The sequence below is a fragment of the Heteronotia binoei genome, chromosome 4 (genome assembly GCF_032191835.1).
Source record: "Heteronotia binoei isolate CCM8104 ecotype False Entrance Well chromosome 4, APGP_CSIRO_Hbin_v1, whole genome shotgun sequence".
NCBI classification, from domain to species: Eukaryota; Metazoa; Chordata; class Lepidosauria; order Squamata; family Gekkonidae; genus Heteronotia; species Heteronotia binoei.
This window is the reverse complement of record NC_083226.1, coordinates 38,895,587-38,910,965: the sequence shown is the minus strand read 5'-3', so window position 1 is coordinate 38,910,965 and position 15,379 is coordinate 38,895,587. Positions and strand designations below refer to the sequence as shown.

General features: G+C 43.0%; 1 protein-coding gene across 1 annotated transcript; it reads right to left on the bottom strand.

Annotated features, from left to right (window-relative positions):
* Positions 1-6,612: 6,612 nt before the first annotated feature.
* Positions 6,613-13,069, bottom strand: SLC46A2 (solute carrier family 46 member 2). Its single transcript, XM_060236384.1, has 4 exons — positions 11,817-13,069; positions 9,301-9,384; positions 7,839-7,995; positions 6,613-6,842 (listed from the first exon to the last, which is right to left on the bottom strand). Exons 1-4 carry the CDS (start codon positions 12,853-12,855, stop codon positions 6,785-6,787), a joined length of 1,338 nt encoding a protein of 445 aa, XP_060092367.1. The 5' UTR covers positions 12,856-13,069; the 3' UTR covers positions 6,613-6,784.
* Between the last annotated feature and the right edge of the window lie 2,310 nt (positions 13,070-15,379).

Genomic DNA, 15,379 nt, shown 5'->3' with positions numbered 1-15,379 from the left:
CAGGATCTCCAGAACAGACTGGTGAAAGTAGTCTAATACACAAATGGCAGGAGGGAAAGAGGTTAAGTAGGTCCCCCTCATCCAGTTTACATCCAGTCAAGCTAGTGGTCTTACAAGAGGTTTTTCCCATTCCTTGATAAGAAATACTTCGCTTTGTCTGTGTAATATTCTGGTTGTCCCCAAGATGGGGCCCCTCACCAACAGTTTTGGCGAATGAACAAAACACTCACAAGGGGGGATTCCTAATTACGGTATTTTGTAACATCTTTTTAGACTCAGCATTTGGAATTGCTCTAAGGAGTAATTGATCCCCCCCCCCCCGGCCCTCATGTGCTTAGAATGTAAGCTTAGACTTCAGTTTATGAAATGGAAAATCCTGTTTGTGTTGAATATGGGGACTTTGGTGGCAAGAATCATTCCAGTTAAGTTTAGGGTATAAATCTGCAACAGGGATTTGAAACTTAATGGTTTCTACAATTCCATTTTTAAAAAATACTTGAGATATAAGAAGCAAATCTCATTGAACCCATTCTTCAATCATTAGGCAAGGTTTAGCCGTTCCACTGACAATGAAGTCCAGTTTGTACATTATTGCTGAACAGTTTTTGGGGGGAGGAGAATACATGGTTTTATTCCTTCTGGCCTGATCTACTTTAATTTCCACTTTCTCCCTATTTTCCTCAGAGAATGAAAACTTTGGAGGAATAACCAGCTGTAGACATCTCCCCAGCTCCCATCTATCTTGTATTTCCCTTCTTTTGAAACATTTCAAAATTTTAACAATGTGTATTAATTGTGTTTTTGAGACTTAATATAGTGGCTAAGAAATTGGGAATGTTCTGTTCATATTTTACCTCAATCATGAATTCATGAGGTAGTCTCGAGTAAAACCACTGCCTGTTATTCATATATGACAGATCTGGGGTGTGTTTGGAATGGATGAAAATATCAATCTGCATAATAGGACAGTTTGGAAGGACTGCTGAGGTGTAATGGCTTGAATCTGGATGAGCATTTCAATGTACAGAATATCTATTGTCTTCAGAATATGACTTTCTCAGCTTATCCCTCCTCCTGCAGCCCCTAATGCCACTCTCTGAAATGTTGTTCCTGGGAGTCCTCAGGAGGGAGAAGGTGTGAAAGTCATGCTTTCTAGGAAGAAATCCTTCTGCCCATTGAAACAGTCAGGAGCATCCAAGCCAAAGTATGTTTGAAGCTCACTAGAATATTTTAAGTGCTGTGGAAATGTTAACTCTGAGTCTTGGATTGGGGGGGGGGGGTGCACAGAGAACATCAAATTTAGTGGTTACATGGCTACACATGTGTTTGAATTGTTGAATACGAGCTTTAACTTTTTTCACATGCGCAATTTTCTTGTAATTCCCAAAGAAGTTGTGTATCTTTTTGCAGCATCTTGTACACCGCCTGTTCTCTGTGAAGCTTTTATGGACCTGAGGTGCTTTTCTAGAAATACATTTTAGTAAATAAGGTAATCTTTACTAGTGACAATTCAGGAGGGGTTTCCCCAGATTCAAAACTTAACCACATTTTATTTATCATTTGATGACTGATGATCAAGCAGAAGTTGCTGATGGTTAACCTTGTACTTGTGTCACAGTTCACTTGTAGGATCAAAAATACCTAGGCACACAGCAATTACAACATATGGTGATGCTCTCAGAAAGCAAAGTGTAGGCTGGTGCTGAGCAGGATTTTTGCCATCTTGTTAGCTGTCAAGATACTCCAAGAACCTCCTTTTTAAATTCCTAAAATAGGTATGCTAAGCCTAAATCAAGTGGGATATGCTTCATTCAGAATGAATGAACATGGATTGTGCCATGGGCATAAAAATGCCCTCCCCAATAGTTTCAGTAGCTGCAGAACCTCACCCCAATTGTTGTGATTTCTGTTAAATGGATTGGCACATTGCAGATCCTGTGTTATGGTAAAGTAAGTACCTGTTAATGAAGGCCTTGTGTAATAAATTGAATGTCATTGGTTTTCTCCGCACATCCCAATAAAGAATATTATGATAATGGTATGCTTACAAATGTTAATGAGACTGCGCTTTTCTAGAGCGTCCTGTTGCTGATTCCCTAGTCTGTGTTGGCAGGGTTCATTTCTGGAAGTATCCTTTAAGCCTCCAGACTTCAGATAATGGCTTTGTGGCATCATTGTATATTTGTCAGCAGTGTAAGCCTCCCGCAAGCATCAGGACACACCTGGCAGGCCTCCTGCCCTTTTGTCTTAAGTAGTCACGGGAAGTGTTCCATAGCAGAAGGAATTTGTAGTAGCTTTCCAGAAAAGACAGCTTGCAAAACTTGTGTCTTTTAGCCCTTGCATAAAGTAAGAAATAAGTGTCTTCTGCTCCTCAAGACTCGTGAATCAGTGAGCTTCTAAGGGTACAAAAGGAGAGAAAAGGCATCTTTATAGATCCAACTGTGTCTTGCAAAGCATCTTTCTTTTGGTTCAAAATCTGAACCATGTTTGCACAAAATGATGGCTGACACAAGGCTTGCATGTAATGTTACCCTATGCACAGTTGATGTGTACTGGAAGGTACGTGTGCACTTCTGTCAAACTGATGGTTGGCCCGTACCACTTGTTTCTTGCACACCCACCACCAACCCATATAATCATTGCTACCAGAGAGGACTTATGTCAACGGTATGCTTGGACTACAGACACAGGGGTCTTGAAACGTAGACAGGAATAAGCTGTTAGCTGGAGGACAGTTGGACGGCCTTTTAGATTGTGCTTTTGTTCCAACAAGCTAGATTGTAAGATTGCTGCCTAATTACATTTTCATTCCCCCCACAAATGTCAATGCGTATGGTTCTATCACTAGTTCTTATATTTTGACCAAGCTTTTCTTACTTTGAACAAATGAAAGTCTTTGTAAAATGTCAGTAGTTTCTAAACCTGGTAAGGTTATAAAACTATGGCTGCTTTTACCAAATATTTTTGATAAATGTAAAGTGGGGAATTTTACAGTTATGAAGATGAAAATGTCTAGTGTTTTTTATTTCTCCTGGCACTTTGTAATGTCAATGTTAATGTGATCATGGCATTGATGTTGATCTCCATTCCCTCACCTCTCCAAGAGTTTGTGGCAATTTTAGCCAAACAGCATGCTCTGGGTAAACCATTGTCCTCTAATAGCTATACTTGAGCTGGTGGCATTTAAATCTGCCACTGAACTTATATTTGATATCCAAAAATAAATACAGGATTTGTTTTGGGTCACTGCAATGCAGGCAGTGTTACAAGTTTGGCTTTGTGTTCTGCGGGTGGAAAAGGTCTGTTAACGTTAGTCGGGCTGCAAAAGTTGATGTCCTTGAGCAGTTTCACATTTGAGATTGATAGAGCAGTCCTAAGTGGAATTACACTCTTGAAGCCCAGTGACTTCAGTAGACTTACAAGGGTGTAACTATGCTCAAGACCATGCTGTTGGAGAGTGCATTTTTCCAGTAGGGTTTGTTGAGCTAATGCCAGTGTTTCTAGCCCACTGTAGGCTGTACAAATGCATGAACAGTGATTTGTCATTAAGCTCCCACAAGGCTGATTCCACCCAGGTGTTTCCCCTGCTTTTACTTTTGAAGCATCCAACATGTTTGTGGCCTTCTAATCTTCCACATTTCAGGTTTCCCCTGTCTTTGGTGAAAACCTTATTTACAATGATCTCTTCGGGAAGGAGGCAGTTCATCAGCATCAGTGCACCATTGGAATGGGAAGGTATACATTTTCAAAGGTCTTGCCCATTTTGTTAATCTTCTCTTTCTCCCACCATGGAAGGGCTTTTATTTTTTTCACAGGAAATCAGTAGCTACCAGTGCACTGTAGCTACTACCCGATGAAAATAAGAGTTGTGGCAGGATGTGAGCTTTCTCATGAGTCACTGCTCACTTCAGATATCTCATTATAGCCTACAACATTTTTTTTTAGTGTTTAAGGTGCTACTAGACTCTTGCTTTTTTGTTTTGCTCCAGTGAGATTAAGGAAAGACATGGCTATGTTTTAGCTTTGAGAAAAAGTGGCTCTGGACAAGAAAGGAGTGGGTGCCAGGAAGCACATTTGTGGACACAAAATCGGCAAATCACTGTTCTAGTGTTTGACTGCTTCTAAAGAGGTAAACAGAACATTTACACCCCCTCCCCCAGCAACTCAACTCTGAAGGAAGATAGTTGTAGAAAGTTCAATAAATGCATGGTCAAAAGAGTCATTGGATGCTGCTTCAGGTTTTTTCTCATTGTATTTTTACTTGAGAGAGAGGGCATCCATTGGCTAGCAATTAAATATTTCTCTACAAAAGTGAGCAGAGTCAACATTTATTTATATATTAGATATCTGTATGTACACCGGTGCACACAGTGGCAGTGTGATGAGGAAACTGGTTTGCTTGCACATACCTACTGCAAATCCACAAATTTCTGAAAATTTACATTTTCCCTTAATTCTTTAATCTAAGTGTGGCAGACACCAGTGTACATAATCTTGCTTTGTAGCATGAAATGGCCTGTCTTTCATTGGCTAGGAACCTCTATAGAGAAAAGTGGCTTAATATATCTCAAGAGAAACCATAGAGTATTTGCAGCACATGTTTAAACAGAACAGCATGACTTTATGTACTTGTGAAATCTATTTACAGAACTTTGGTTTGTCTTTTATCCGCTCTCTGTTAGTTTAAATTGAAACTGAAAGCAACAGTATTAGAGTAGTAAAAATAAAATTCTTAGCCACTTGCCATAACAAAGATTGAAGGATTAAAATGGCTGTAGGTGGGATGTCCTAACAATCTAAAAGGTACTATATTTAAAATAAAAATAAATTTGTCACCAAAATTAAAGCTGTGAATTCCCCAGTAGTGGATACTGTGCACACTGGCCCTCTCCCCACATCTAGGGGTGTGTGGTTATGTAGCCCTTAGGAACTCAATTTTTAAAGCCAGTTTGAACTCTTGGGATGTCAGGCTGCAAGTAAGCAGGAAGTTCTATACATGTCCCCTTGAAAAAAAAAGAACACAGTGGGGCTTGTGCAGGAGAATTTTGCAGTGGATCATGCCCCAAGTGTCTGGCCAGGTGCTAGCAATGGCGTGCTCACCTTTTCATATATATATATATTTGTTTATATATAAAAGTTTTGTGTTAATTATGTAATTGAAACTTTTTGAATGGGGGAACTAATTTGTAATGCTTGATTAAACTATGTGTGTACATTTTTGAATACTGTTTCTTTTCTCGTTTACTAAGGAAACAGACCAATAAATGTATTACATTTCTTTACCTGGTGCTGCGTTGCCTCGCTATATCATTTTAGCATACATGAAGCCTTCAGTAAGAGCATGTGTTCTTTGTATAGATCTTGGAGAACACTTTCAGAAAGCTTATTGAACAGGTAGAGTTAGTCTGTTGAATGACAGAAGAGGGGAATTTCTGCGGGTGGTCTCTCAAGGACTTGAACAGCCTATTGATTTATAGGAGAGGGATTTAAGCGTGTGTCTGAAATAAATAGGTTGTGAAAGTCTAATGAAAAATGGCTGAAGTAGTTGCTTCGCTGTTCCTCCTTGTAGATGGTCAGTCAGATGTCAACCGAGCTACATTTGCTACATAATATGTGCAATTACTAAAACCACTTTGCACACATTTGGGCTACCTTCCTTGCACATTAAAAGATGGAGGTTTAACCACCAGGATTCTTATATTCCCTCATACTGCTGCTTGGCAGGATGGCAGCTATAGTAAAAGCAGTTTTGGATGCGACACTATTCATAGGTATTAAGGTTTTGTGCCATCAGTTGTTGCTCTGAGGGCTTTTAATACAATCAAGGGCGGGTGGAAAGTGGACTGACTGAGTCTTGTACGCAAGGGCATTTTTGGTGGTGATACTACTCCTCACATATTGGGTATGGGCCCTTTTTGGGAGGGCATCCAAGTTGTGAGGGGGAATTAGAGCAACTTTAGGTATACTGGCATTTTCTTTCTTACAACAAACAACAAAAGGACTACTGTGTGACACTGAAGGAGGACTCCCACTGGGAACATAGCACAATACAAACGTCAAAGCCTGAGGTACCTGTTTGCTCCTTTGTGACTGAAAGCCACCTGAACATTTTAAATAGTTATGGGTTCTACAGAGTGTATTCAGATTTTAGTGCAGCTTCTGTTTCATAATACTATTTCTAGGTTCCAGGCAGGTTTGAGAAGCTTCTTGTCCACTGGTGACCATATCCCCTCCTGGTTGAAGCTTCCACTTACCAAAATATTCTAAACATGGGTGTAGATTAGACTGTTTCATCTTCAGAGGTGTTGCTTATTGACTTTTCCCAGTTCACCTTGTAACTAGAACTCAGACACATGAAGCTGTAAGTCCCACTGAATGTTCCATCATGATTCAAAACCTAAGTACTGTAACACAGTCTTTGGTAAAAAGATGCACAAAGGAAGGGGGGCAAGACGCTTCCTGTACTAATACCTTTCCTTTGTGCTGCACATCTGCTTTTAGGGACACAAAGTGGGAGAAGGGACTGAGGTATGGATGAGTTCTAAGTAGGGCTGTACTGAGCAAATGACACCAACTCCCCTCAGTATAACCATTCCTCCCTCCACCATCTCACATATGAAAACACCATGACTGGTTCCTGCAGATAAACATCGCTGTCAGTGCAACCAATCAGAAGGCCAAAAGTCACTTTCCTTTCTAAAGCAGTGATCCTCTGGGCCACACAACCGTGGAAGAGGTTCCAGCCCAAATGTCCATCTCTGAAGGAATGCACACTTGTTTGTGCTCAGTCAGTTAAAATCTCCAGTGAACCAGATGACTTGCGTTGCTTGTTTGCTACAATACTGCGGGAAGGGGGGCGGGGGAGAAAAAACAACATAGAATGAATGAACTTGAAAGGGAAACAGTTCAAGCACCCTATTTCAGAGGCACATATTCTTTGTTTAGGATTGACCAATGTATAATTCTTTTCTGGCAGGCAAAATAAGGAGCTGATGACTCAGAAACCCACAATAAATAATGGTTAGACATTGGCTGTCTCTAGGCCTGCTTAGTTTCCTAACACAGATTCCCAGCTGCTCTAATTTATTAGATCAACATCTTAATAAGGTGCTGGGGCAGGCTTGTAGATAGCCACTGGCCTGGTTGTAGCAACCACATTGTCCCCAGCTACACATAGGCAGTCAAATGAGGAAGTAACAAATGTTGCAAGGTAGTACAATTTATGAACTCCAAGGTACAGGCCAAATTCTCCACAGCCTTAAACCATCTTCAAGGGCAGTCCCAATTAAGGCCAAAGAACATTGTGAATGCAACCAGTTTGACCTATAATGCCTTTTATGGAACCTATACAGATGTCAGTCAAAGCCTTTGCTGTGTCAGGTGCGACATAGTCTAGCTTGGCAACTGTGGCATCTTGTCCTATTGCATTGAGGATTAAAGGAGGCCTAACTGAGCTGTCTGGGACATTCATAGTACCTTAGAGGGATAACTTCCTCTCTTGTGAGTGTTTGGAGGTAAGTAGTTGTAGGGGTTGGTGCATAAGTACACTTGTGCACAGAGACCATTGAGAGACAATAGCAGACTGTGTGTGTTCTCTCCATCAGGAATATTTCGTAATCCAGCAATCATGGGGATAGAATTTATGCAGCACATCTTCTATGCATTTGTGTGCTATGCCCACATTTGGACAGATGTACATAATATGGGATGGGAGTAGCTTGCTGGGTTACTGGTTGGGGACTGGCCTGGCATGCCTGTGCGTGTAGGTTCTGTCTGTGTGTTTGTCACATTACAGGCCTAGAATCTCAAAGTCATAGTTTCTCTTTCCCCTTGCTTACCTGATGGGGATGAGGCTTAAGCAAGTTATGCCACAAGACAAGAGGAAGCAGAATCCCCCGAACCAGTCCAATGTGCTTTGATAGATTTTATTAAAGACTGTTGATGTCACAACTCCTGCAACCACCAGTGCCAGCTGCAGTAGAACAAACACTTTTCCTGAAAGCAAGAGTAGAAGGAAAATACAGTAAAAGGAGCCTTACAACCACTTCAGCAATTAACCCCCTATTGCCTTAATCTCGGATGCATTTATATAGCTAAGGTTGTATGATGAGATGGAGAATTAGTTACAAGCAAGCAGAAGCACCTCTAGATAACTGGGTGCCCTCTTCCCTCTTTTGAATTGTGGAAAGGGATCCTATAAATATTTGAGGGTTTTACTGCATCAGCTATATAGAGCTGGACAGAGTCCTGGGTTAGTACAGCATATCTAAAACTCCCAACCATCTTGTACAATTAGCACTGAAACAATGCCTTATATAATTTTAGAAGAAGATGAAAAGTTGATTTCATACCCTGTCCTTCACTACCTGAAGGCATCTTGGGGTGGTTTGCAATTGCCTTCCCTTCCTCTCCCCACAACAGGCAGCTTGTGAGGTAGGCGGGGCTGAGAGAGTTCTTGGAGAACTCTGACTGGCCTAAGGTCACCCAGATGGCTTCATAAGGAGGAGTGGGGGATTAAACCTGGTTCTCTAGATTAGAATCCATGCCTCTTAACTACTACATCGAACTGGCTTTCAGCCAGTTTTTAGGTATTAGTCATTCTGTAAACAAGTTCTTGGTGGAGACACTGAGAGCCATATGTTTCATAACTATAACTAGCACAACTAACAAAATACTACTGGAAAGTCCTACATTGTCATCTTGTTGCATTTCACCTGATGAGATTGGCAAGGAAGTATCACAGCCTATGACCTAAAAAAAGATAATCCACAAAACCCTTTGAGTTTAAAATTATATTGTCTTCATCATAAGAGCAACAGAATCACCTTTAAATTGGATAATTGTGAAATCAGGCTACCATATAGAGTTCCCATCCCTCACACAGAGTTATTTGTGTGGGGAAGGAGTGAGGGTAAAATGATTATTTCTGGTCTGGTTGATTGTTTGCTATAGGTTAAATTATTATCAACTGTTGTTATTCTGTCATATTTTTGTGGTACTCGTTTGGGGGAAGGAGTTTAAAGGTGCTTATACAATGAATAATAATGATGTAAAAACTTGTGCTAGAGAGTTGCGAATGTATGAACCAGGCCTAGGAGGTCTTTTGAAATATCTTTAAAGCTAAATCAGGAATTAAGAATTAGACCAAAATTAGCCAAATGTTCTCCAGCTCTGCTTGCTGAGTTCCATTCTAGGCACTCAAAGGATAGAAAGTAGTCCATCAGAACTGACTCATTCTGAATTACTTTCTCTCTTTCTTTCTTTTTGCACTTAAACAAACCCTTGCAAGCAGCCACTTACCATATGAGGAACCTGCTACATGTTTGGATAACACAGATCTGATCGTTGGCAATGGAATGAGGGAAAACAGCATAACCACACGAGCTGCAACAGAAGAGAACAGATTCCATTCATCAACCTTCCAATGTGTAACTGGAATCTGAAAGCATAAGCCATACACTGGAGGCCCCCACCTCCAGACAGAGGAGGCAGATCTAAAACCAATCTTCACAAGATAATGATTAGGCCATGGCACTGGTTCACAAAGCATCCCTGAATCCAGATCAGTTTCTGCACAAAAGATCAGATCCAGCATGTAGCCTGTTCTGTGCACAGGGAGCATTACAACCTGGGACAATCCTAATGATGCCCTGGCAGTCATAAAGTCTAAGGAGGCACCAGACAAGGCAACCTTGGCATGGACATTGTAGTTCCCCAAAACTACCAGTTTGGAGAAATGCAAGGCCCACTCCACCATTACCTCAGCCAACTTCAGTAAGGAGTCAGCTGGTAAGCTAGGTGGACAGTAAACCAACAGGACTCCCGCCATCTTCCTGGCACCCCACACCAGGCCTGTACATTCAATGTCAGCAATGTTTGGTGCAGGAAGCTGCTTGAAGGAGACTTTGTGGGGCAGGCCCACAACATGGCAGGAGTTTTAAACATGTTTGTATTTTAAGTTAAAACATAATATCTTTAATTGTGTTTGTCCGTGTCCTTTATAAACTTCTGCTACCTGGCATCACATTTTATGACACACATGGCTTGGCCCCACAAACTCCCATTTGTGTCAGATCTGGCCCTCCTAACAAATGAGTTCATCATCCCTGTCAGGGCCAGAGACATTCAGAGGTGCTTTGCCATTGCCTGCCTCAACATAACAACCCTGGTATTCCTTAGTGGTCTTCCAATCCAAATGCTAACCACTGCCAATGCCAGTCTTGCTTAGCTCCTGAGATCTGATGAGACTGGGCTAGCCCAGCCCATCCAGGTTAGGGTGCCATTACAATGAGGAAATCTGATGAGAGAGCTGCTCTGTGTATGGTAATTTAATTTAATTTTTCAATTTATACCCCACCCTATCCTGCAAGTGGGCTCAGGACGGCTTACAGCATTAAAACAACATTAAAATGGTTGTTCCTCTGTGGTGGTTGTTTCACACATCCAAGTCAACAGGCTCCAGATGATGCATGTGTGAAGTACTCAGTGTTTGACAGAATCTGCTTGATCAAAGTATTGTGGGGGGGTTTTTTTTGTTAAAAAAGCAGCCTTTTTCTTGATGTCCCCTTTACGGGACAGAAACGCTCTTTGTCAATGAAAATTAGAATAGTATTTGCCATCTGCAGTTCTGCAGACTTGCCTGTTAACCACTGCAGTCAAACAGATGAGCAACAGATAAATAAATAAAATGGGATCAATTGAATTTAAGCTAGCAGCACCCCTGTGAAAAGGAAATTCCTTTAGGCATTAAGCAACAATTTGAAAAGGGTTATTAATAGCCTTTTCCTGGTTTAGTACAGAATGACTAAATGTGTAGGTGTACAGGTTGGTGTTGCTGGAAGGAAACAGGTTTGGTTCAGCCACACCTACATCTCCTCCTTTGAAATCTTCAGTGGCTGAGAACATGACAAAACTGCATGCTGGGGGGGGGGGGCTTATCATCAGGGCATATGGATGCCAATCTCTAGGTGTGGCCTGGAGTTCTCTCAGAATGACAGCAGATCTCCAGACTACAAAGCTCAGGTCCCCCGGAGGAAATGGCAGCTTCAGAGGCTGGGCTCTAGGGAACTGCACTCCCACTGAGCTCCCTGTCCTCCTCAAGCTCTGTCCCCAAATCTCCTGGAGCTTCCTAACCCACAGCTGACAACCCTGTCAGGGCATCTCATAAACTGTGCCATATCCCACTGGCAGTTTCTATATGTGCCATAAATTTATGCCCAGGCACAGAAGGAGCAAATGGCTGCTTTGGAAGTTAGTCTCTATGGCATTATACCCTACTGTAGTCCCTCCCCTCCCCTCCTCTCCCCAAACCGCACCCTCCCCAGGCTCCACCCTTTCTAAATCTCCAGGAATGTCCCAACCCAGAGCTGGGAACCCGAATGAATTGGCATGATTCATACATGATTCACGGTGCAATCATTACTCCCTTCTAAGCCCATTGACTTCTGCTGTCAAGTTGCAACTGATTCAGGGGTTTCAAGGCAAGAGATGTTCAGAGGTGGTTTGCCACTGCCTGCCTCTGCATAGCAAATGTGGACTTTCTCGGTGGTGTCCCATCCAAATACTGACCAGGGCTGACCCTGTTTAGTTTCCAAGGTCTGACAAGATTGGAGTATCCTGGGCTATCCTTAGCTTGTTTTATTTTGATTTGTGTTATTTTGATGAGAGCATGCACATCCCTGGTTTTGGAGGGCATGTGATACCAAATGTTTGGGAATCCACCATAAGATGTTCTCAGTTTTCCAATGGAAGATCAGGATAGAAAGGCAAGAAGTAAACATCTGTGGAGTGAATGGTGGACCAGAGCTCTGACTTACCAATGTAAAACAGATATGTCCATCGTACAAAGGCCATGATGAAGATGCCCGCAGCAAAGGACAGGATCCCTATAATGATCATCGTGGTGTCTCTTAAGAACCTGGAGAACACAAAGACACCCAGGAAGCTGGTGATAAAGATCATGTAGCCAGCTGCATAGGAATATCCGATGTATTCTGGTCCCCAGCTGAGGGGCTCTTTAAGCAGAAAGAGTGGCAACACATCTATGGCTCCTGCCACGGCTAAGTCGTACATGATGGCCCCCACAAAGAGCATGGCAATGATGAGCTTGGAAGGCACTAGAGTGGGTTGATGCTCAGATTTTTGGAAGACCGAATCTCTTTCATCATCAGTCAGCTTGCCATCAGGATGATCCATGCTCATGGAAGCAACTGGGCAAGAACCGGCAGGCTTGGGGACTTTAAGAACAAACAGACTGTAGAAAAGACAAAAAGCATATAAGGCAATGCTGGAAGAAACCAGCACTGTGCCCTGCTGGTAACCAAGGTGGAAAGTGATGAAAAGATGTCCAGATGCTATGCTCCCCAAGAAGCCAGCGATGCCATAGATGAGCTCAATAACAATGAGGCGCAGGGATCGCCTGCTCTCTGAGGAGGCCAGAGATGCCACAGCTGTGATGCTGGCCCAGTAAGTAGTGAACCCTCCACTCAAACCATGCAAGACAGCTGCTCCATACATCACCTCGATTGGCCACGGCAGCAGGATCAAAAGGAGCAGGAAAGTCCGGGAAAGCAAATAGCCAAGGAGGGGAACACAGATGGAGATCTTCCTGTTCTTCACATCACCCAGCTTGGCCAGGCCGTAAGCGGACAGCAGCGGGGTCAGGCCCTGGAGGAGGTTGTAGATGATGTAGAAGTTAGAGATGGCTTTCTGTTGAGCTCCTTCACTGGCACTTACAGAGGAAGTGTTTGTGTGGTTATAGTAATTCTTCACAACCAGCAGCAGGCTGGTGTCGTAGAAAGAGCTGGCAAGCTGAGCTGCAGCGACCACAGGCTCTATCCAGGTTCTTATCTCCATCCTGTCACCCTTGATACCTGGTAGTCAGTGTTTGTTCAGCCTCTTGTTACAGACAAGAGGGAAGGCGGGAGTCTGTCAAACCAGGATTTTTATTTCAGTCATAACATCTCAACTGGCTGCATTCAACACAGAAGTGGAGAGAGGTGTTCAAGAACAAAGTCTGCTGCGTTGATCTCTGCTCCTTTTGAACAAGTGAAGTGCCTTTCCCTGAATCTCCTTCTCCTTCTGGGATTGCTTTTCTGTGCCTGAAGGCACGCCTACATGTTGTTACTCTTCCTGGTTTGCCTTCAAGAAGTCACATGGCCCTGCCTGGCGGGGATTTCTCAACTTCATTTTTTGGGAACTGAAAGTAGTTTGGTTGGCTTTTCTCCAGTCGGATGTGCACTAAACTAAGGGGTTTCTCCAGGGAAGCATGCCCTGGGCTGTGTGGGTAAGACGAGGCTGTGTGGTAGAAGAATAAACAAGAGCAGAGAGAAGAGCTAACCGGAGTGTGTTTGGGCAGTTTTAAGGCTGCAACTCATGCCTGCATGTAAAGATGAGGTCACAGAAAGGGAGGAGATGCCAGCTCCAGGAGAATCAGACAAGCAAATTTTGTATCTGTGTGAGGGAGAAAGGGGGAGGGATAGAGTGAGGAATACAAAGAGCCATTTCTGAAGTCACTTAGCACAGTCACAGCTGTTAATCAATCAAACAAAAAAGCTTGCAGAAGTTCCCTCAGCAGCTAGTGTCCCCTTAGCTTCCTTACTGAAATGACAGACAGGCAGTGAATCAAGCACTGTGTGAGTTTGTGTATGTTGCCGTCAAGTCGCAGCTGACTTATGACAACCCTACATGGGGTTTTCATAGGGTTGCCAGGTCTGTGTTGGAAAATACCTGGAGACTTTGGGGGTGGATCCAGGAGAGGGCAGGGTTTGTGGAGGGGCAGGCCCTCAGCATGGTACAATGCCGCAGCTTCAAAGCAGCTACTTTCTCCAGGGGCGCTGATTTCTGCCAGCTGGAGACCAGTTATAAAAGCGGGAGATCTCCAGAACCCACCTGGAGGCTGGCGACCCTAAGGCAAGAGGTGTTCAGAGGTGGTTTTCCATGGCCTGCCTCTATGTAGTAACCCTGGACTTTCTTTGTGCAGTCATCCAAAGACTGCCCAGGGCCAATCCTGCTTAGCTTCTGAGATGTGACTAGATTGGGCTAGCTTGGGCCATCCAGGTCTGGGCAAACCAAGCACTAGCTTGGCCAGAATAACAGCTGAGCCTGCCAACAAATCAAAATATGAACTCAGCCTCCCCTCTCATTTTCCAAGACTGTTTTTTTTTAATTTTTAGAAGTATGCTATGTACATTTATCCACTTAGTTGTCCATTTATCACCTTATTTATAATAAGGAAGGAAAGTGTATTAGAAACTTCAAACTTATTCCAGAGCTTATGGAAGGGAGCAAAAAAGAAAAGAAAAAAGGACTGGATGACATCACAGTCTTTAGCCAATCACACCATGTACAGATGTCTCATGCAGCAACCCCTACCCCGAACTTAATTTCAGAGAGGTACTAAGCATTTGCACTGAGTGTTGGAAGATGCTTCTAAAGTAAACCCCCCCCCCCCACCGGCACTAGAAATATTATTTTCAGCTGTATTCACAAGCTAGAGAATGCACATACAATCTATGTGGGTTTTTTAAAAAAAGAATACATACGCTGAATACTCATGTCACATCACATTTAAATCTCACATTTATCCAGGTCCTGAACGCTGGTTTCATTTGTACATTTACAGATCGATTATTTTTATAAACGGAGAAGTATTGTGTTCAGTTTGGGGAACCACAATTTAAGAGGGACATAGACAAGCTGGAATGTATCCAGAAGAGGGGTGACGGTGAGATATCTGGAGACCAAGTCCTATGAGGAAAGGTGGAAGGAGTTGGGTATGTTTAGCCTGGAGAGGAGGCAGCTGAGAGGTGATATGACCACCATTTTCAAGTGCTTGAAGGCCTGTCATATAGAGGATGGTGCAGAATTGCATTCTGTTGTCTCAGAAGGTCGAACCAGAACCAGTGGGTTGAAAAGAAAAGAGTTTTCTGCTGAACATTAGGAAGAACTTCTTGACAGGCTAACTCAGGAGGTGGTGGGCTCTCCTTCTTTGGAGGTTTTCTTTTTAAAGCCTAGATGGCCATCTGACAGCAATGCTGTTTCTGTGAACTTAGGCAGATCATGAGAGGAAGAGCAGGAAGGGTTGCATCAGTGCTTAGCCCTTGTGGCCCTTTCTTACATGCCCAGGGAAATGCTGATCACTACTTTGGGGCCAGGAAGCAATTTTCTCCAGGCCAGTTTTGTTTTGAACTGTTTTAATCTAATGTTTAACTGTTTTTATTGTTATTCTATTATGTATTGTGAGCTGCCCTGAGCCTGCTTCGGTGGGGAGAATGGGATATAAATCAGCTAAACTAAACTAGGGTTGCCAGCCTCCAGGTGGGGCCTGGATATCTCCATCTTTTACAATTGATCTCCAGCTGGCAGAGACCAGCTCCCC

Bases quoted from the DNA above. Each gene is read 5' to 3' on its own strand.
- SLC46A2 (XM_060236384.1), bottom strand. From the start codon at position 12,855: ATGGAGATAAGAACCTGGATAGAGCCTGTGGTCGCTGCAGCTCAGCTT. The intron at 9,385-11,816 runs GTAAGTCAGAGC...CTTCTGTTGCAG, and splicing joins GACATATCTGTTTTACATTG to CTCGTGTGGTTATGCTGTTT. The intron at 7,996-9,300 runs GTAAGTGGCTGC...TCTTGCTTTCAG, and splicing joins TGTAGCAGGTTCCTCATATG to GAAAAGTGTTTGTTCTACTG.